Here is a 21719-nt window from a genome sequence, read left to right as displayed (position 1 = left end):
ATCTTAAGACCCTATAGCTTGCATCTCTCCAGTTTAACCAGAGCCTTGTTATCAGGTAGTACACTCCCAACCCTACCCCCCTCAAAAGAGTCTACAAAGTCATCAGGCCTACAACACTTTGGGGCAAAATGAAAGTGACTCACTTTTTAAAAACAATCCTTTAATAAACAAAATTAGCCCATCTTAAAACTCCGCAATACCTAAGGTAATAGTCTTGGGTGGGTTGGTTAAATTCCAGTTCAGTTCAGAAGCCTTCGGCCCAGACAGGGGTTACTGTATTGCGCTATCTATCTAGGTGCTGGACTGGCTGGATGGAGCAAAGCGGAGAATTAGTGAGGCCCGGCTGCCCATCAGCGTCTGGGTTACACACAAGCCCTGCAGTCCACACAGCCCGTTCGGAACCCCAGCACAGGAGGCCTTGGCCCTTCCCCAGCCTCTCCCCGCAAGGCGCTCTTCTCTGGGGCAAGTGTGCACATTACAACGTCTGTCGCGGCCGCAACGCACAGGCCTAGAGAAGATGGAGGAAGCGGATTGCAAAAGCCCGGGATCTGGCAGCAAAGGGGGCGCCCTAACGAATTTAAGGATCAATGTTTCCCCGACCAGAGCCTGCAAGTCGACAGCCATGTCTGAGGTGGCGGCCTAAGCCCCGAGCTGGAGCAGACGAGCGGGTGGTGCTGAGAGGCTCCGCCGGCGACTCACCTTCCGGGCCGCTCACCTCAGCCCTACGTCATAGGAGTAGGCCCGGCCTCCCAGAAAGTGCCGCGGCCTCACCGCTGCCCGTCAGCGACTCCGAGGGCAGGGTGGCTGAGTCACAGCGCCGGACACTCCCCGGGCCGAGCCGTCGCTCAACGGCCGCTCCAGAGAACCCGAGCGGGCAACTGCGAGCCCGCGCGGGGTGGGGGGCAGCCAGCGGCAGCCGACCGCCGAGGCTCAGCTCTTTCCTTGAGGGTTGTGGTGGCCCTTAAAAGGGCCTTTGTGGTGGCACAGGGAGGGCCGGGAGGCCGGCGACGGCGCGGGCGCCCCTCAGTACTCCTGAGAGGCCTGAGTGGCCTTTTTGCCTCCCGCTGGCGCCTTGGGCCCCACGGAGGCGCTGGTTTTCTTGGGCAGCAGCACGGCCTGGATGTTGGGCAGGACGCCTCCCTGGGCAATCGTCACGCCACCCAGCAGCTTGTTGAGTTCCTCATCGTTGCGGATGGCCAGCTGCAGGTGGCGGGGGATGATGCGCGTCTTCTTGTTGTCGCGGGCCGCGTTGCCCGCCAGCTCTAGGATCTCTGCGGTGAGGTACTCGAGCACAGCCGCCAAGTACACCGGCGCGCCAGCTCCCACTCGCTCAGCATAGTGGCCCTTCCGCAGCAGCCGGTGTACGCGGCCCACGGGGAACTGGAGGCCAGCGCGCGACGAACGCGACTTGGCCTTGGCGCGGGCCTTGCCGCCGGTCTTGCCGCGGCCCGACATGTCGCTGGAGGTAGAGGAATGATGAGGAAGAGCGCTCCGTAGACTAACACACAGCCACCCACTGCAGCCTAACTGCTGCCGCGCACCGCCGGAAACCGCCCTTATAAGCCACCAGGACACACCTCCGCGCCCTCCTGATTGGCTTCTTCCTCTAAAGCAGCCTCTGGTTGGTTGCAGTTAACCCTTCGGTGGCGCGCCTCGGCTGAAGGAGCGCGCCAGCCGATTGGTCGAATTTGAAAACCGTTTGCCCGGGGAATGGCGAGGAGGAGTGGTGGCATTCAGCCAGCCAACTACTCCCTCATGTAGCCAATCCATGTGAAGCGCGCGAAATTTAAATCCTACATCCGACGACCAAATCTTTAAAAGACAGTAGGTGGAGAAAGCAAGCTGAAGCGCCTCTGGGAAATAGTGTGGGACTTGGGATTTTTAAAGGAAAGGGATCAACACTACAACTACCTCTATCTTCCTTTCCGTGTGTGGTCACACCCTACTTCCTCCTCCTTTCTGGCCAAGGGAGAATGAAAAAGGGAAGAAATGAGACCCCCTGAAAGTTCAATCCCCTATCAGAGAACAGGTAATTCCAATCTTATGACCCTCCATGCCACTTGAAGTATCAGGATTTCAATATTTATTCAATATGTTCTGTCTGGTTGCAGTTCTTTCTGCTCACTTGCTAAAAGGGGCCTGGTGTACTAAAAGAAAAAGGATGGGGCAGAGAGACAGGCATCCTCTTGGAGGAGGTGCCTCCAGCAACCCTCCCAATGTACTCTAAAATGCCCATATAGGAAACACCTACAGGAACAAGAAAAAGACAACACTTTATTGTCACCACTGGGAGCACCTGCGCCCCCCAACCCTGTCTGCTTTTACTAATTAGAATACTTATAGTGAAATGTCATCTTTGAGCCTGTGTCCCTATCACCAGCCAAAGTTATATTATCCCCAGGCCCAACACAGTCCTTGACAGTCAGAGTTGTAGAAAACTGCATAACAAATGCAGCATCCCACCTTAGGGGGCTACAAAGACTGGATGGATAGGGAGAGTGGCAAGTTGAAGAAACCATTGGCAAAGTCCAATCAATAGTCACTAGAGGGCAAGAAAGGCCCAATTTGTCAATAATCACGGGGGAAACAAAATGCTAAGGAGAATGAAGGGTGGGAGAGGCCCGAGCCAAGAGGCAGTCTTGGTCTAGAATGAGGTCATCCTGAGTCAGGAACCCTGGAGACTGTGAAGTAAAAGGCAATGATCTGGAGACTCAGACATCATAGAAGAGTCGGACAAGCTGGTACCGAATGGAGAATGTGACAGCACTTCCCAGGATCTGCAAGGAAAAATGGACTAGAGTAAGAACCATGGAGAAAAGGAGACAAGGAGGTGTACACCCTATGCCAAATCGCACCTGTAGCAGCAGCAGGAGCAGTGTGAGGTTTCTCTCGTGCATGGGCCCAAAAACCTTAAGTAGCAAGTTGATGAGGGTCATGTTGTTACACTCGGTGAAGGGACCGTCCTCATTCTCACTCTGGCGCACTGTCACTAGCTGGAGGCTTCCTGCTACCTGGAAGGGTCGGAAGTGATAAGTACTTCAGCTAATACCTATGCTTCAGGAATGGGGATCTGCTTAATGCTTCCAAACTCCCCTTGGATCTGATGCAGGCCTAGGTTCCCCATTCCCTGAATTTAGGATGGTGGCCTAAAGCCTTACCTCCTTGTTCCCGTTACCTTTAGAATAAAGGTGCCCAAGAAAGAGAGGCTCTTGGTCTTGAACTTGGAATAGCTCATCTCCAGTTTGCCTGTGTTGGTATTGAGTCTGCAGGGGCAAGAGTGTTTTATGTGACTGGGCCACTACTTAACGAACTCTCTTCAGTGTGGTTATTTAATAGGAAGAAGAATGAAATATGGAGTCAAACAACTCGAGATCTATTTCTGGCTCTGCCGCTTACTATTGTATGATCAGAGTTGCTGTGAACATTAAATGAGATTATGTAAGTGAATGTGCTCTGTAATTTATAAAGGGCTAACCACAAGGAAACAGCCCTTTTTTGGGCCCTCCCTTTGCACAGCAAATGTATAAAGCTGGCTTTATGAATCTCAAGTGAAAAAGCTATAATGTCCCTTTCAAACCCCAAAGCAGCTACCTGGGCACACGGTGGCGAGGGCAGGGGATGATATGCAGGAGTTGAGGCAGTGAGTAGAGGAAGTTGAACACCTGGGGCATGAAGAAGAGTAGCATGGTCTTGCTGAAGTGTCCCAAGATGCCCACCACGGCAAAGGTCATGCCAGCAAAGTAACAGAAGGTATCTCCCACAAACACCCGTGATGGGTACCTGTGTGGGAGAGAGGATCTGAGCCAGTGGCAAGAGGCATTACCAAATCTTTCTCTCACATAACACACCCTGGGCACTCGGCTAGCCCTGATCCTAGTTCTGGCTCAGAGGAGACTCCAATCAGCTCTCCCAGCAACTCTCTGGAACCCAAGGTCCTGAATTCATTATTCTTAGGGAACCACAGCACTTGTCATCAACCACTGCTGAGTAGACAGAAATTTAAGAATACTACCAACTGAAGACCCAGAAAACACTTAACATGGGTATGCACAGGTTTAGCCTCTCCATCAGGAGATGGGTCATGATCAGGACCATACTTGCCACATGTTCAAATAGTTGTCCCCCTATCCACAGGCCTACTTACCAGTTATGGTAGAGCAATCCCAAGGTGGTGAAAAAAAAGGGTATCATGAAGTAGAGGGAAAAGACATGATCATCCCGACAATCACCTTTGGAAGCAGGGGAAAAAGAAAGAAGGAAAAACTGATAGCCACTTCCTCTGTATACCCTGATCCTATTTTTGTCTGCCTCTAAGTTATGTCCCAATCTGTATTGTCCACCTCTCCCAAGTCATATTCAAGAACTCACAACCCCTTTTATGTCACCCAGGTAATTCTCAACATTCTACCTCTTTCATGAACTCTTTCTAAACTAGTTATTGTCTTAAACTGGTTTAGACTGTTCAGACCTAAGTTTGAATATGAGCTTTACTGCCAGTGTGACCTTGATCAAGACACATTACTTCTCTAAGCTTCTAAGCTTCAGTTTCATCTGTAAAATTCTGTAAAATACAGTTGATAACACCTGCTACACAGAACTGTTACAAAGTTTAAATGAGATGTTTGAAAAGCGCTTAGCTTTTTTTTTTTAATTGGGGAATATTGGGGAACAGTGTGTTTTTCCAGGACCCATCAGCTCCAAGTCAAATTGTTGTTTTCAATTTAGTTGTGGAGGGCACAGCTCTCTGGCCCATGTGGGAATCAAACCAGCAGCCCTGGTATTAGAGCACTGAGCTCTTAACCAACAGAGCCAACCGGCCGCCGTGAAAAAGCACTTAACTTTAATAAACACTTATTGATGTCCAAAACCACTAGAAACACACCTATAATCAAAGGTGGGTTTGATTTGTAACAAGGGAAACTAGAAATCACATACCATGTAGAACCATGGGATGCCCCATAATCATGTGTTACGAGGACTTGTTATAGGATTTGTTTTAAGTAATTCTGAGGAGGATACAAGGAGGCAGACTTTTGCCCTGGACTGGATGCTGTCAACAGGAGTAATTCTATATTAAGCATCTTAATTTTTATTTAAGTTGGAAGAACTGAGTTGTTAGAAGGAAGCAGCAATCACTCATGTTAGCCAGAAGAGGGGGATCTTGGTCATTTTTGTGGGGTGCTCTGTGTTCTTTTGGTTTTGTTTATGCTCAGACATAGTTATGGAGAGTTCTGGTTTTCATCTTACTCTATCGTGGTCACAGAGGTTGGAAGTTCTGTGAAATTGTTTATGTTTGATAGGAGAAGATCATGGCCTACATATTAATGCCACTCTAGCTATAAATGACAGGGCTGCTGTTTTTCTCACATTTAATAAATCTTACTTGTTATTTGCAATGTTAATACCTTTACTCATCTTCTATAGTTATTAACATATTGCTTTTTTTCTGAATTTCCCAAAGCCAGATATCAGGCAATTCCCTTAACACTCAGACTTCTCTCTCCCTACCTGCAATCCCACCTACCTTCCAGCTCTACCAGGTTGAAGATGATGATGGAAGCAGAAATGACTAGTGACTGGCCAGCCTCTAGGCCATTAATTCCTGCTAGGATATTGATGGCATTGGTACAGAACACTGCCAGCAGCCCCATGTAGACATAGTACAGGATCCCTGAGGAGAGAAGACAGTAAGAAAAGAAGTAAGGCCAAATGAGGATTTAAGGATATTCTTCTGAGAAAAGTACTGAGGACAGAGGATAGGATGAAGGGCCAACAGAAAAGATCTGAGAAGACACAGGGACAAAACGGGGACATGGAAGAGAATACAGAGCGCCAGGAAGGATGCTTTGCTGGATATCTCAAGGTGTACTGGGACCCTGAAGTAGGGGACATAGAGGCAGTAGTGGCAGGGCTACTCACCCAAATCCAAATGCAGGCCAAGAATCGGACGGAAGGGCTTGGGTACCACAATGGTCGTGTTGCCGAAGTTGGTGAAATAGACCATAAGGAGTGGTAGTGAGGCAGCTGTGGGCAGCAGCAGTTTATGGCGCCAGCGTAGATTCAGTACATCATCCGCGAAGCCCAGGAAAATCATGCAGCAGATGGCAAGGAGCGCACCTATCAGGGCCACAAACTGGGGGAGGCTCGGGCAAGTCATGGCTCAAGCCTAAGCCCACTTCACCATTCCTCTCAAGAATTTCTGTCTTTTCATTCCTCCCTCAGCCCCTCCCCCAAACCCAAATAACCCTCTCTTTCAGGCAACTCCCAAGTCCCCAGACATAGGCAACCACCCCCAGTAACCCACTTACCTCATGGTGGGGGAAGGCTTTACATTGCTCCTCCACAAAGCAGTTCAGGAAAGGGAAAGGGATGAAGCAGAAGAGGATGATTAGGAAAACAGCACCGCTGATAACTCCCTGGGACTCTGGGCTGTGGCCCAGCAGCAAGTGGGGTGAAGGGGAAAGAGGAAAGGGGACGTGGTCACGCACTAGTGCAAGCATTATAGTAACCTAATCTTAGGTGGGGGGAGGGCACCACTGCTGAAGTCCCTGATACACCCGAGAGTTCCCCCTCTCCCGCCCACCCCTTCCCCAATGCTAACCAGTTCTGCTCTTCACCTCCCAAGGGGGTGTCTGCTGGATTGGCGCTGCATCTCCGCGCGCAGTCAAGCACCCCAGTCCTAGCCCCAGCCCTTGTTCCCTGCCCGGGATCCGTGTGCCACCGCTCACATCTGCTGCCGGCCGGATTTGTTGAGGTCCTGACCACAGAGGTGCGCGGCGATGAAGTGGCCACGGAATGCAGGGATGAGGATGAGTGTGGCCACAAATCCCAGCAGCGAACCGATCAAATTCACCAGCAGCGGCATCGGGAACTCCGGGAAGGCCCACATGGTGACCGGCCAGGAGGCCCCCTCCGCCTCCTCCTCAGCTAACGCCTAAGGAGGGCAGAAACCCTGAGCCCGCCGCGGTAAGGAGTGGCCGCTCCACACACCAGCCTGAGCAAAACCCAACAACTCTGACTAAAGCTGCCCTCCCGACTCCGGCCAAGCCTCTACAGAGAAACCTCGGCTCCGCCCCACTGTATTTACCTACCCGCGTCTCCGCCTGGATCTTGTACGCAGAGCAACTAGCGTTGTGGAAAGCTGCGACGGCCATTTTTAATATGGGCAAAAGCGTGGGGACAGAAGTGTTTTTCTTAAACTACATCTTTCATTCGAGAGTTGAGTCATCACGAGGGCATAGGAAAAGCAATTAAAGACAAAAGCGGATACTTTCCTATCATCATATTCAAGATGTATATAGCCCAAAGCAGAAAAACTTCTTGCCCGGTTCCAAGATGAACGCCTCCTTCTACCATGCGTCTGACGCCGCTTACTCTCGTTTCCACGTCAGTTTTAGCTTCGTCGGCCTCCGCCGGTCACGTTTAAAGGGCCAGTACCCTGAGTTTACTGTGGGTAGTCTCAAGAGCGGAGAAGTCCGCCACTGGAAGCAAGTTGGGGAGGGTGTGAGGGACGAGGAAGTGGAACAGCGCCCGCTCCCTAAAGAAAATCTGTTCCCAACGTAATGGGAAGCCAAGGTAAATACAACTCAGTTCCCGGAAACGCAGCCACAATTTGGAAGATTATGTAAATCCTAAAGCGTAGACACTTAAAAAGCCTCTCCAACTCCGTGTTTTTCTTGTCCTTCATCCTGGTTCTTTTCCTTAATCATTCCACCTACCTTCTGCCCTCGCAGTAGCAGTTAGTTGTCGGGCAACCCCGCGGGGCACCTCATTAATGAAGGGGTTGGGAGTGCCTTCAGGTCTTGGAATTAACCCGGTACTTGACTTTCCTTGGTCCCGGATCACTGCTTTGTGCCAGACTCCCAAACCGAGGATGCGAGGATGAGGCGTTGGAAAAAGCTAAGGAAGCAGGAGAACCAGACCCACACGTGGACTCCTGGGAGACTGAGTAACTCCCAATCCCGTCTCTTCCTCCAGGTTACTGTGCCTTTTACTTGGCACCTGTTTCCTTGCTGCAAATAACAGTTCACCAGAATCTTCATTCTCTTTAATTCACCCACAGGCTCTTAGATGGTAAGTGATTTCCATTCTTCAGAGAGGAAATCACCAGGGAGTTCTGAAGATGGACTCAATTATCCTGGCACTTGGTCCACTCTTTCGAATATGACTTGCTGTAGGAGTGAGGGTCAGATTGACTCTTTTTAGGCCAAAGATGGTCCCTCCTGTCTCTCAAAACCAGGTGTGAAATGTCTCTTCTACTTGAAGGCCACTCTAAAAATGGAAAACCATATATGTATAAAATATACTTTAAGAAGTAATCCCAGTAATTTACTTGATAGTATTCCACCAAGTTTTCAGTACTTATCCCACTGGTATTGTTTTTCTGTGTGCGTGCACGCATGTGTGCATCTGTCCCTCTTAGACTGGAAACTCCCTAGAGGCAAGTGTTTTTTGTTCCACAGGGTGTCCCCATGGGACTAAGGATACACAGATATCTGTATACAAAGTATCATCATACTTAATGAGTCTAGGTCTGAAAGAGGTACAGGGTAATAGAAGCACATGGAGAGAGCAATTAATTGTGACCAAGGGAAGTGATAGGACCTTGAGGAAAAGTAGCATCACCAAAGATTTCAGTAAGTGACAAGTGTGGAAAGGGCCTTCCAAACAGGGAAAGTGAGATGCCAGGAGCAGGTGGAAAGGAGGAGCTTATGGGAGCCCCAGAGGAGTCAGCATTCAGTTATCTGGTTGATCAGGAGCAGGCGGAGACTCCTTGGAGGTCTGAGAGACAGTTTGTATCTATTTCCTTTTTTAGTAGGAGGCCAATCCTAATAAATATTCCTTCCCAGCCTCACATTGGGAACCTTGGTCTCTTTCTTTTCCAAAGATCATTATCTCTACCCTGCAACCTCTACTAGAAGAGGGTAGGGGGACTTGTTCAAAGACAGTACACTAGAGATTCATTATCCAATATACATGTTACCATCAGAACATAGTTACTTGGATACTTGTCATATAATCTGAATATTTTTGTTCCCAAGATAGTAACCGCCCAGTTGATTATCAGACTAATCAGGAGAAAGAAACAAACACATGACTTGACCACACTTGAAGTTTTGTGCCTTTTGTGGTAAAAGTTCAAAGCATTCGCCTGAAAGCTGAAGCTCATTCTAGGACTCACAGATCAAGTGAGTTGTCAGTGGCTTTGGCTGGTTTCTTGGGCTGAGCAATGTCTGAGATACAAGCCTCGAGCCTCTTATTAGGAAGCCCTGAGTATCTCCCAGTGAGCAAGGCCAATCTACTATTAAATCTGATTGCCTGACAAAGCCTGTCCCAAAAAATGTTTCACAGCGCCTGAAAAGTCCACGAGACAGCTTTGGATGATCTGGGGGCTATGGCACTTGCAGGACCAGATCTGTGGCTCTTTCCAGGCAGCTGAGTTACTCTTTTTCCTTTTCCCCTTTGTCTCTCCCCTATCAGTTTACCAAAAACTGTTAGCTGAAAGCAAGCCTCAGATCTCCCATTCTACTGGGAAGACATGAGTGAGTTTTCAAAAGTTGGAAACAAAATAGAAATTTTTAGTGTTTACATGAATATTAGAATATTTTCTGTTAGACTTCTAAAAATTACAAAGAATTTGCTAATACCTGCTATGTGAATGGGAAACTCTTAAGTATTGTGGGGACACAAAGTAATATAAATGCAGTTGTTGCCCTTAAGAAATCTACTTCAGCATATTAGAACACCTTGTTTGAATATGAGGAAAGAGGGACGAGTAAGACATGGTCCCCACTCTTAAGCAGTTTCCTGGTGAATGGGAAAAGCAGACATATAAACAACCAACCAGACTGTAAGGCAGAATGAAATAAGTACTACAGGTCTAAGCAACAAGTAAGAGTGGGAGGACCAACTAGGGAGACTCATGGAAGACAGAATTGTGAAGCAGTATCTGGCAGCAGAGGCCCAACTGCTCTGTGGAATTGAGGAAGTAAATCTAAGAACACAGAGATCTGAGACCCCTGGGAGGTCGGAGGGTTCCTGAAGAACGGTTCTTGGGGGGAGAAGGTCTTCACAGTGAAACTTTGCGTCTGGACAACTTCCTGTGGAATGTGCTCCCCTAGCTCTAGCTGCTTGCTCTGCCTACTGACCGCTTCCTTCTGCCCCTAGGTTCTGGCCCTTAGTTCTCTCCTCCCTACATTTCATGTCTCCTCCCCCTCAACATTAGAAACGTACACTCTAGAAGTCTTCCATTGTTTTTAGAGACCAGTGATGATGCATGGGCCAGGCCACAGCAAGGTTACCCTCCCCCCTGCCTCCTGCCATCATTCCTTACAGTGAAATCCAGGGATGCCTCCCGCTTCCCCACCACCCACCACCTCCTCTGGCTTGGGCACCTTGAAGTTGATCTGCCAGGTTCTGCCTAGCTCTGCAACTCTACACTTTAAAGGGCATTGCTTACTCCCGGGTATTCATTCCTCAGACTACCTACTGGATTTGGGAGAGAGAAATCTAACACCTTCCCTGTTTACCTTTCTAAGGAAGACACTGTGTGCCAAAGACCTTGCCATATGTATGTGGAGAAGAAGAACTTCTTGGGGAATGGAGATTCCTTTGAATCCTTTTGTAGGATTTTCCTTCCCCTGCCTCCAGAAAGCAATGACAATAGGGATGCAATCCACTCTCTTAAACTTAAGAAAAGGTGTACGGTATAGCATCAGTTTTTGGGTGCTTGTTGGGATATTACAAGAGATACTTGGATGGCAGGGTCCTCTGGCTGAATCTATTGGTAGTCCAGTGCTGCACTGCTATCTCCCTCCTCATTACCACTCCCTCTACACAGACTACATAAGCAGGAGCTGTTACTATGGCAATATATTATTTTTAAAAACAGAAGCAGTCCCAAGCTTGGGAAATGTCTCCAGAACAAACCCACACCATCAAGGAGACTAATAGGGTGTTCTGGTGTCCTAGTTCCAAGGGGAAGGGTGGTGGGAGGCGTAGAGGGGGTTAATATTCCATGTTTTGTTCTCAACCTCTATCAGGTTCAGGTTCTGCTCTCTGGTCAGTATCAGCTGTACCTCTGCCGGGCATTTATATCTAGGAGGGTCTAACTTCGACCAGGAAATGAGAACCAAGAAGCTGTTGAGCCTAGGGGTGTTGGGAGAAGGGGCAATGCTGTCCACAGGGGTCGCCTCCTTCTTAACCTCACAGGCGTCCGAATTATAGAAATCTAAGGAGCATAGGGAAAAGCAGAGGCAGCATCTCAGGTGAGTGAAGTTACTCCGGCGGTGAGCTCGGGAAGGGGGAGTAACCCCTATTCCAGGATGGGCTGGGTGGTCAAAGATCCCGCCTATTTTCAACCTCAAACCTCCTCGGTTCCCGCCTAGTCCTCCCTTGTTCCTCCAGCGCTGGAGCGCGGGGCTCCCCAAACCCCGCCCGGCGCGGGTCTGGCTCCTTTAAGGGCGGGTGGGGGTGGGGCGCCGGCGGTGTTGTCAGTGTCAGCTCTGCGCACGCAGCCCTCCCAGCTCCGGTGCCGGCCAGCGAGCCCCAGCGTTTCTGCAGACTAGTCCCCGCCCGGGTCCGGCGGGGCCCGCGCCGTGGGTGGGAGGAGTCCGGCGCTGGCCGGCCGCTAACCTGTTGGGGCTGCGGGACCAACCCAGGAGCGACGCGGACCACCGAGAGAGGCACCCGGCGTTGCGATCCCCAGGACTGCCTCTTACGATCTGTGGAACCCACTAGTCCCGAGCAACCAGCCCCGGAAAGACCCCAAACCCGCGCGCCCAGCCCCGGGGGAGCCCTCCCCCGCCCCTCGGCCCACCGGGCCATGCTCCCCCGGGGCAGCGGCTGAGCCCTAGCCGAGAGTGGGACTGGGACCAGAGCCCGCGCGGAGCATGGATCTGGGCTGGGGGCAGTGGGACGTGGGCTGGGCGGCCCTGCTGATCCTTTTCGCCGCCTCGCTGCTCACGGTGTTCGGCTGGCTGCTGCAGTATGCCCGGGGCTTGTGGCTGGTGCGGGCCCGCGGGTCCCGGGTTCCGAGACCCGCCTTAGCTGCCGAGCCCGCGGGCTCCCTGCGGGAGCTGGGCGTGTGGCGCTCGCTGCTGCGGCTGCGGGCTACTCGGGCCGCCGCCCCGGAGGAGCCAGGCATTCGGGGCCTCCTAGCGTCACTCTTTGCCTTCAAGTCTTTTCGGGAGAACTGGCAGCGGGCTTGGGTCCGAGCGCTCAACGAGCAGGCCTGCAGGGACGGGGTGAGTTGGACAGAAGCACATAGGTGGTCCCTTCAACCCAACCTTTCCTTTGGGGGGGCGGAAAACTGTTCATACAAGGAAGGCCGAATGGGGGTTGGGATCAACTGGGAATCCCATGGCTTCTCTTCTTTTCCCAGATCAGAGGAAAGGGTGCAGGGGAGGCTGGAGGTTGTAGAAATCCAGCTGTGTCCCAAATTCGCTATTCTTGTGGTCAAAGTACTCTCTAGCTCCAAACCCGAGCACAAGTTGCTGTTCTCATAGCAACGCTAATCCCTGGGCCTGAGGGCACTTCCGCCTATCCTGTGTTCTGGCTGTGTTGGGGGTGTGTGTGTGTGTGTGTGTGTGGGGAACGGAGAAGGGAGACAGGTGCCCTGTGGAAGGAATTTGCCTGGTCCTCCTGCCACCACACCTAGTTAACATTTCCTGTCCAAAATCCCTGGTGTAATCAGGCAGATACCCAAGGAGCATGAATTATGTCCCACCCTCACCCCTCAGTAATTTCCCTGCTACAGTCTAACACATTCTCTATGCTCATCTGCAGTGTATGTGTCCAGAGAAAGGTGTTCAGGTGAAGAGCATATTGACAATCCATGCCTTTCCCAGTAGATGAGCCTGGAGCTGTCCCTTAAGGGTCAGTCACAAACCAGCCCAGCCTACTTCCTCCCATTGCACCACGGGTGGGCATCTGGCCTCCCAGGAAGTGGAGCAGGAAGCACGGTCTTAAGATTGAGAGGTGGGGTGTGAGGTAAAGGCCTTCCTTTCATATGGGACCCCCTCCCATCCTGGCTCAGTAATCTCTCCATGCCCTCACATCCATTAGGCTTTGCTCAGAGGGTTCTCCATTTCCAGCCATCAGTTGTGTGAGAGCTTTACTAGCTCCCCACATGTCCGGAAACAGAAATGGCCACACAAGAAATTGCTCTGTCTCCTGTGCCCAACAGAAAGCCAGATGGCATCTGTCAGTCTACACCTCGAACTCACCCCTCTACCCAGCTCTCCCTGTACTATGTCCCTGGGTCAGGAGTGACTCCCTAGGGCAGCTGACTCAGCTGGACATTGGCCTCCCTTGCAGGTGGTGGGGAGATTAGGGTTCCAAGCATCCATTTCCCCATCTTCCTGTGTCTGGCCTTCTAATAAGACAACTGCAGGAACAGAGAAATTGGCTTCTCCTGGTTTGCCCTGCAAATGAGCCCTGTGGATTTGTTTCCTCCCGTCCCAAGACCCAAGGAATGGCTGCCAGCTCAGTCTGTGCCCCTTCCTCAGTTCATCTCATTTTGTTTCCTGGATCGTGCTGCAGTAGGTTGCTTCCACTGCTGTGGAAGAATTAGGAAGCTCTTTCAAGACCTAAGCTAAGCAGCTTTCTGCTCCCTAATACCACCCTGCTGTCTGCCTTGAGGAATTAGCCAGGTCTCTCTGGACCTTGAGCCCTTCAAGTTTACTTTTCTTTCCACTCTGGTAAAGTTCCCCAAGGCCATGCTGAGCTGTCTTCATTTCCAAGAATATGGCTCGAGTCATATTCTTGTACCTCTGCATCCTATTTATCTGGAGGATGACGGCTTAGCCTTGTTTCTCCAGCACTTGTCTTGAATAAGTGGCCGTACTGCTTTCACCCTTATTTCAGTCATGTCTCTCTCTGCCCAGCTATTATATATAGGTGGCAACCAACACCTTTATTATCTTTTTCTGTGCATCTCTCTTTGGGGGTAGGGTGGGGATGAAGATGAAGGCAGGGAGAGAAAAGGGAGGCTTCTGGTATTGCAGGAGGAATCTAGGGTTTTCAGCTCAAGGTAATCTGGTCTCTGAGATGGTCTAGCTTGCCAGTTCTCCCTAGCAGTTGCAGGCCCCTTGAGAGGCGGGGTTCAAGGAGAACACTTCCTGTCCTAAAGCCCTGAACCGGGGGAGGGGCCAGAAGCCAGCCTGCATTTGAGCCCTCAGCAGTGCCAGGGTCCAGCCAGCAACTGAGCAGGCCAGCCCTGCGGGGACAGCTCCAGAGGCCTGATCCTATGTCCACATTACTCCCTTAGAGCTCCATCCAAATCGCCATTGAGGAGGTGCCCCAACGCCTACTCAGAGCCAGCATTAGTCATGTGACCTGCATAAACCAATCAGAGCACACCATGGTAAGGATCTGCCGGGCACTGCCTTCTTTAGGGTCTGAGGGGGATGATCTTAAAAGTTCTTTTTAGTCCAAGGGTTCTTAACCTGAAGTCTATGAATGCCTTAGGGATTCAAGGATTGACCTCAGGAGGTATGAGAATCCCACTAAAGTTACATGCAAAATAATAGTATGCGTACCTGCATTTTCCTGGAGAGAGGAATCTTTGATTTTTATCTGATTCTTTTAATGGGCTTGTGACCCCAAAAAGGTGAACTCTCAAGGAAAACTGAAGCGGGGAGGGGTCTGCTGACCCATTACAGAGCCGGGCAAAGCAGGATTGAGCACCCGTCCTCCATGCCTGACACTCCTTGTCTCCAATGCCTTGCCTGTCTCAGGTGCTGCATTGCCAGCTCTCTGCTGAGGAGGTGATGTTCCCAGTTTCTGTGACCCAGCAGTCCCCCGCTGCTGTCTCCATGGAGACCTACCACATCACACTGACACTGCCACCGACACAGGTAGAAGGGAGTGTGGGAAATGGAGTTGGGCAGGGGGCGGTTCAATTGCCTCAGCCTTTTCAGTTTGGTTCCTCTCTGGGATGGTTTTGGGAAGGGAGGATCCTGGAGAGTGGGAGTAGCCGAGGAGTGGGGCAAGACAACCCAATCCCTTTATCCCTGTCCCCAGTTGGAAGTCAACCTGGAGGAAATCCCTGATGAGGGGCTGCTCGTATCCTGGGCCTTCAGTGATCGCCCAGATCTCAGCCTGACAGTGCTTCCGAAGCTGCAGGCCAGAGAGGTATGGGAGCAGGGCTGGGGCTGGGGGAAAGAGGCAGAACAGGGAGGGGAAGGCAGAGCTGGGGGTCCCACCTCTTTGTTCTCCTCTTCTCCTCCCTGCAGAGAAGTGAGGAGCAAGTAGAGCTCTCCACGGTTGAGGAACTGATCAGAGATACCATAGTCAGCACCCAGCCGGCCATGATGATCAACCTCAGGGCTTGTTCTGCCCCTGAAGGCCTGGTGAGGAGGCACTCAAAATAAATAGTTTACAGGTATACTGTCCCCAGGGTACTTTGTCGGAGTAGTCACTCTTTACCTCCTGCTTTTAGGTACCCAGTGAGAAGCCACCTATGGTGCCCCAGGCCCAGCCAGCTATCCCCAGACCTACCCGGTTATTCCTACGGCAGCTTCGGGCATCACACCTGGGAATTGAGCTGGAAGGTGAGAGCTAGAAGTGACTGGGGGACTGCCAGGGCTATGGCTGCAGGTGCTCCCTGCCCCTCTGCCAAGGGTAGGGCCTCTCTATTCCGCAGTGGCTTCCCGTCTGTATCTGAACATCCTCTAATTTCTGTTTCCTCACAGGCACTGGGGACCTTAGCTGTGTAGTTGAACTTGACAACCCCATGCAACAGAAGTGGACCAAGCCCACGAGGGCTGGTCCTGAGGTGGAGTGGACTGAGGATCTGGCACTGTAAGGAGTGACTCCCCTGCCGCCACCCCTGCTCCCATGGTCAGACTGAGAATCACCCCCATCCAGCATAGCCCTGGCATGAACCAGCTCTGTTTTCAGTAAACCTTGGTGGGAGCCCCTATTGTATGCCTGACCCCAGCCTAGGTCCTGGGGATACAGACATCAACAAGATACATACCCCACCCCTGAACTGATATTAGGCTTGAGGCAGAGACAGATGTATATAAAGAAGATGGGTGCGCTTAGGTGGGGGAGCTTAATTCCTGTAGGAGAATGAGGATCAGAGTAGGCTTCATGGAGAAGGTGACATTTAAACTACACCTTAAAGAATGTGATTTTAACAAAGAGTGAGAGTAAGGTGTTCTTGGCAGAGGGAACAGCTTGAGCAAAGGAAAGAGGGTGGTTTGACAGAGAAAGAGAGTGGGAAGGCAGGGTGGGGCAGAACCAGGGAGGATTTGAATGCCCAGCTGAGAACTATGGTCTCCACTCAAGCTGTGTCCTCTTCTCTTGGGAAGAGAAAGTATTTGAAGGGCAGGAATTAATCTGATTGGAATACTTGTATCATGTTGTTTATGTATATCTCTGTCTGCCTCTGGCCTATGATCAGCTCAAGGGTGGATTCCATTTGCTAACCTTCCCACTCCCTGCTCTTCCTCCCCTTGGCCACAGGGATCTGGGCCCCCAGAGCCGGGAGCTGGCCCTCAAAGTGCTGAGGAGCAGCGGCTATGGAGACAGTGAGTATGGGACAGAAAGGAGCATTTCTGGGTGGGCGCTGAGTAGAGCCTGGTCATGGGTCTGGCTCACAATGCTACCCTTTCCCCAGCTGAACTCCTGGGCCAGGCCACACTGCCCGTGGGCTCCCCTTCCAGACCGCTGTCCCGAAGACAGGTGTGCCCACTCACCCCTGGACCAGGGCAAGCTCTGGGACCCGCAGCCACCATGGCAGTGGAGGTGAGAAGCTGACCCCTGGCGGAAGTTGGGAGGAGACAAGGGAGGGCAGTCTTTGAGGCCCAGCCTCTTTGCTCTTTCACCCCTCGACAGCTTCAGTATGAGGAGGGCTCCCCCCAGAACCTGGGCACTCCCACTCTCTCCACTCCACGCCCCAGCATCACACCTACCAAGAAGATTGAGCTAGACCGGACCATCATGCCTGATGGCACCATTGTCACCACGGTTACCACTGTCCAGTCCCGGCCCCGTGTGGATGGCAAATTAGGTAAAGAGGAGGAGCCTGAGAGCCCAGCTCTAGCCCGGGGCCCCGGACTACAGATCCATGGCAGGACAGGGAAAGGGCAAGGAAAGCCCTAATTCCAGCTCACCCTGGTTTCCTGCCACATCTTCCTAATTATATTTGTCTCTCGCAGACTTTCCCTTACATCCCTCCATTTCCTGAACTATTCCCCTTCCTCTTCAATCCTGGATCTACCAACCCCTCACATGGGACTCTTACACTTCCACCTCCCCAAGTTCCCTCTGTCTTTTCACAGGTCTCTTCTCCTGCCTTTCCCCAGCCCCAACTGCCTAATTGTTCCTCCCTCTGCCCTCAACCTTCCAGCACCCTGTGGGATCCTCCAATACACCAAGTGGCCTCCATGGTATTTCTCCCACTCCCAGCGGCCCTCCATGACATTTCTTCTATCTCTAGAGGTCCCATGGAATTCTCCCTACCCTCAGTGGACCCTGAGCCATCTCTGTACCTCTCAGTATTTTCATGGCATCTCCCCACACCCTCAGGGCCCCATGGCACTTTCCCACATCCCGTTGGTTCCTGTGGTCTCTTTTTGTCCCCCTGGCATCTTCGTAATCACCCCTGTGATTAATCTCTCTTAGTCACCCCTGCCCTCTGAGTTACCAAAGTCTGTATCACAACAAAGATAGGGTATGGGGGCCATTCTAAAGCACCTCCCAGCTCACTTACCCTCCCCCACCCACCAGAGTCCCCCTCCCGCTCCCCGTCCAAGGTGGAGGTGACCGAGAAGACAACAACTGTGCTGAGTGAGAGCAATGGCCCCAGCAGTACCTCCCACAGCAGCAGCCGTGAGTGGGGAACTGGGAAGTATGAATGTTGGTTGTCACCGGGCCCCAGAGTCAAAAACCACTTTGGGTGGGGCACAGGAGTTCAGGTCCAAGGAGGAGCTGAGGAGGAGTCAGGTTGTTCGCCCTTTGTACCCCCAGCAGGGGACAGCCACCTTTCCAACGGCTTGGACCCTGTAGCAGAGACAGCAATTCGCCAGCTGACTGAGCCCAGTGGGCGGGCAGCCAAGAAGACACCCACCAAGCGTAGCACTCTTATCATCTCTGGTGTTTCCAAGGTAACAGGACTCTGGGGAGAGGACCTGGGATAAGAAGAAAGCCCTAATGGGTCATTCCTGCCCATTAAAACTTGTCCCTCCTGCCAGGTGCCCATTGCTCAGGACGAGTTGGCACTGTCCTTGGGCTATGCGGCATCTCTGGAAGCCTCAATGCAGGATGATGCAGGGAGCAGCGGAGGTCCTTGTTCGCCTCTCTCAGACCCACCAGCCATGTCCCCAGGACCCCTAGAGGCCCTTTCCAGTCCCACAAGTGTCCAGGAAGCAGATGAGACAACACGTTCAGACATTTCTGAAAGGCCATCTGTGGATGATGTTGAGTCGGAAACAGGATCTACTGGTGCCCTAGAGACCCGCAGCCTCAAGGATCACAAAGGTGGGGAGATATTGGCAGATTCCCCCCTTCTTTTATACCCAGTATCATGACCTTTGTCCTACTGGACCCTTAGGGACATGGGAACCTTGAGGCAATTTGCCTTCTCCTTCCTCTCCTAAGGGATCGCCAGAGTTCCCAGCCTGTTTCAGCCAAGCTGGAGCAGAGAGGCGGAACTTGATACTTTGGATCCTGTGGCATCACTTACCACCTTTTTTCTTTCTTCCTGGGCCTAAGTGTACATCTTCCTTCCCTTGTTCTTCTTTTTTCTTTCTTTCTTCCCTTTCATTCTGTTCTCTCTCCGTCATGAGTATAAGAAATCCTACCCTGGGCTAACCCTAGGAGTGTCCCTCTTGCAGTGACACAGTCCGCGGATAGCTATGGTGCTTTTTTTTAACTTCTAAGGATGAAGGGCTTACTCAAAAGCATCTTCATCCCTCTGACAATAAGTCTGTCAACTGAATGTATTTGACTATGATTTAAGCCTTCATCATGTCTTGGGATATTGAGATTCCTAAGGCCAAAGCTTGCTGTGTAAGCACCTTCCTCATTATGTTGGTCTGAATTTACCTTTTTGAAGTTTTGCAGATGTACCGCTTCCTGCTCACATCCTGGAATTTGGTCAACAAGTCAGTGTCAACTCAACTTGGTTCCTTCATGATTTTATAGGCTTTTAGGAACACCTCTGCTCAGCCTTTAAATAGGCCCAGTTTTCAGTCTGTCTTCACATAGTAGCCAGCCCCATGACATTGCTCCTCAGGGCCAGTACTTAGGAATACACACAGAATCCCATGAACACCACCATTTTTTCCTCAAGAAGGATAAAGGGCATGTTTTGTCTCTGCTTTCTTTCCGAAGGAAGGCTGGTTTCTAGGCCAAGGGCCTGGTTCTGTTCCGAATCTTCTGCCCCTCCATGCTTGGTCTTTTCTCTGCTCCCCACCTCACCCCCATTGTGCCCCTTTCTCTGTCTCAGCCTCCTCTCTTTCCCCACAGTGAGTTTCCTGCGCAGTGGCACTAAGCTCATCTTCCGCCGGAGACCTCGACAGAAGGAAGCTGGTCTGAGCCAATCACACGATGACCTCTCCAACACGATGGCCACACCTAGTGTCCGAAAGAAGGCTGGCAGTTTTTCTCGCCGCCTTATTAAGCGCTTTTCCTTCAAATCCAAACCCAAGGCCAATGGCAACCCCAGCCCCCAGCTCTGAGGGCCCTTCTCACCTCTTGAGCTAGGAGAGGGCAGGAGTGCTCTTAGCCCATTCCCCACATCCCATTCCATTCCCCTTCCTGGATTCCCAACAGCCTGGGCCTGGGAAGCCCTCTGAGTTCCAAGAAGCCCTGTCTACCCTGGGCTGTGGGGCCAGTTGGAAGAGTGCTTGCAATGGGAAGCATGTGAGAGGTGAGCACCCATTGCTGAGGACATAGAAGAGGGAGTGCATGGCTGGAAGTAAGAGGAGGATTCTGTCCTGGCCTGTGTGGCCATTCCTCAGAACCATTTGCCTGTTGTTGACACTGGCCCCTCAGAGGAGTCCAGGGTGCTTAGCTCCTCAGCTGATCCTTCTTCCCTTATTTATTCTCTTTTCTATTTATATATGTTGTCCAGGACCCTCAGTGAACAGATGATAGAGGCCATCTCTCCAAGGTAACCCTTCTTTTCTGTCTCAGGAGGGTAGGCAATTCCCTTTGGGATGGGGCTCCCATACCTCCCACAGGTCCCCACTCTGACCAGCACCAGTGTCTGCCTCTGAGGACATTGGCAACTCATAGAAAGTTGGACTGGTGCCCGGGATGGGGGGCAGGTACTCCCCACCTCCCTGCCTCCCCTTCTGCTCCTCATCCCTCCTTCCCCTTTATTACCTTTTTTGTACTTGATGCCTTCTCCATGAGCAGTGGCTCTGTTGGAAGGAGGGATCCGGGAGCCTGGTGGGAAGCCTTCCTGGACAGATGGCTTTATTTAAAAATTGTGTGACGATGGAGCAAGAGCAGGGCTGCACCTCTGTATGTCGGGAGATGATGATGTCCATTGCTGTGTGATGGCTTGGAATTTAATTTATTAAAGTCAAATTGGAGTTTATAAACTGGACAACTGGTTATCCTTTGAAAGGCAAAGGGGCAGTGAGGCTGTGGTGTTGATGGAGTAGGAGAATCAGACACAGGGCCCAGATAGTGAGGTGGCATAGGCAACACACATACTGGGTCTGCTAAGAAGTTCCTGCAAGGAGGAAGGGACATGTCGAAAGAGGATGGGAGAACAAAAGTCTTTGAAGGGTGAGTTATGACAAATAAAGTCAATCAGAAAAAAAAGTAAATTGGCTAGTACAGGCATCTTCATTCCCCTTTTTTTTTGGGGGGGGGGGGACGGCAAGGGGAACGGGACTTTATTGGGGAACAGTGTGTACTTCCATGACTTTTTCCAAGTCAAGTTGTTGTCCTTTCAATCTGAGTTGTGGAGGGCGCAGCTCAGCTCCAGGTCCAGTTGCCGTTATTAGTTGCCGTTATTAGTTGCTGTTATTAGTTGCAGGGGGCGCAGCCCACCATCCCTTGAGGGAGTTGAGGAGTTGAACCGACAACCTTGAGGTTGAGAGCCCATGCTCCAACCTACTGAGCCACGTGGCCACCTGGGAGCTGAATGGCAGCTCATTGACTTCCTTCTAGTTGTGGAGGGCACAGCTTGCTGGCCCATGTTGGAATCGAACTGACAGCCCCATTGCTCGTGCTCTAACCAACTGAACCACCCATCCACCCTTCATTCCCCTTTCTTGAATAGGCTCCTCCTTCCAGGATATGACAGTCCAGAACATGGACTCTGGATCTAGACTGCGTGGATTTGACTAATTAGCTCTACTAATTACCTGTGTGTCCTTTGGAAAATTATGTAACCTCAGAGTGCCTCAGTTTTCTCATCTGTAAAATGGGGACTATGATAGTAGTAGCTATCATTTGGTTGTAGATGAGAAGTAAATTATTAAAGTGCTTAGTACTCTACTGGCATATAGTCAGTGATGAAGATGTGTTAACTGTTGCCTTGGAAGTGACAGATTGGGAGGGGAAAGCCTTACAAAGGTTTCCTCATAATAAAAAGTCTTTTATTCCTAAATGTGGGCTACTTTCAGGGAGTTATGTATGCTAGCAAACTATGTCCCTGGTTCCTGTTCTCTGGGACCTTATACAGGGCTTGAACCAGGTAAGCTGCTGCAGGATGTCAGAACACTGGATCAGGGACAGAGAACCTGAGT

At 51.2% G+C, this 21719-nt stretch overlaps 3 protein-coding genes across 4 annotated transcripts; 1 reads left to right on the top strand and 2 right to left on the bottom strand.

Annotated features, from left to right (window-relative positions):
- Positions 1 to 143: 143 nt before the first annotated feature.
- H2AX (H2A.X variant histone) lies at positions 144 to 1555 on the bottom strand. Its single transcript, XM_019716324.3, has one exon. It carries the CDS (start codon positions 1453 to 1455, stop codon positions 1024 to 1026), a length of 432 nt encoding a protein of 143 aa, XP_019571883.1. The 5' UTR covers positions 1456 to 1555; the 3' UTR covers positions 144 to 1023.
- A 699-nt stretch (positions 1556 to 2254) lies between these two features.
- Positions 2255 to 7372, bottom strand: DPAGT1 (dolichyl-phosphate N-acetylglucosaminephosphotransferase 1). Its single transcript, XM_019716317.2, has 10 exons — positions 7092 to 7372; positions 6729 to 6934; positions 6309 to 6429; positions 5920 to 6133; positions 5525 to 5671; positions 4145 to 4229; positions 3592 to 3780; positions 3176 to 3263; positions 2856 to 3011; positions 2255 to 2777 (listed from the first exon to the last, which is right to left on the bottom strand). The coding sequence occupies exons 1-10, from the start codon at positions 7152 to 7154 to the stop codon at positions 2712 to 2714; spliced, it is 1335 nt and encodes a 444-aa protein (XP_019571876.1). The 5' UTR covers positions 7155 to 7372; the 3' UTR covers positions 2255 to 2711.
- Positions 7373 to 11076: 3704 nt separating this feature from the next.
- C2CD2L (C2CD2 like) lies at positions 11077 to 20561 on the top strand. 2 transcript variants are annotated; one of them, XM_019716333.3, is made up of 15 exons: positions 11077 to 11267; positions 11517 to 12245; positions 14270 to 14365; positions 14739 to 14858; positions 15025 to 15135; positions 15237 to 15353; positions 15443 to 15554; positions 15696 to 15804; positions 16474 to 16538; positions 16628 to 16755; positions 16846 to 17020; positions 17740 to 17841; positions 17980 to 18116; positions 18204 to 18489; positions 19480 to 20561. In XM_019716333.3, the coding sequence occupies exons 2-15, from the start codon at positions 11892 to 11894 to the stop codon at positions 19689 to 19691; spliced, it is 2124 nt and encodes a 707-aa protein (XP_019571892.1). In that variant the 5' UTR covers positions 11077 to 11267; positions 11517 to 11891; the 3' UTR covers positions 19692 to 20561. The 2 variants fall into 2 exon arrangements, with proteins under 2 accessions (XP_019571892.1, XP_019571893.1); XM_019716334.3 differs by lacking the exon at positions 11077 to 11267 and having other exon boundaries at positions 11566 to 12245; positions 17983 to 18116.
- The last annotated feature ends 1158 nt before the right edge of the window (positions 20562 to 21719 follow it).

The sequence above is a fragment of the Rhinolophus sinicus genome, chromosome 14 (genome assembly GCF_057876585.1).
Source record: "Rhinolophus sinicus isolate RSI-liver-muscle chromosome 14, RSI-T2T, whole genome shotgun sequence".
NCBI classification, from domain to species: domain Eukaryota; kingdom Metazoa; phylum Chordata; class Mammalia; order Chiroptera; family Rhinolophidae; genus Rhinolophus; species Rhinolophus sinicus.
The sequence above is the reverse complement of the archived record's forward strand: the minus strand, read 5'-3'. Positions and strand labels throughout refer to the sequence as shown.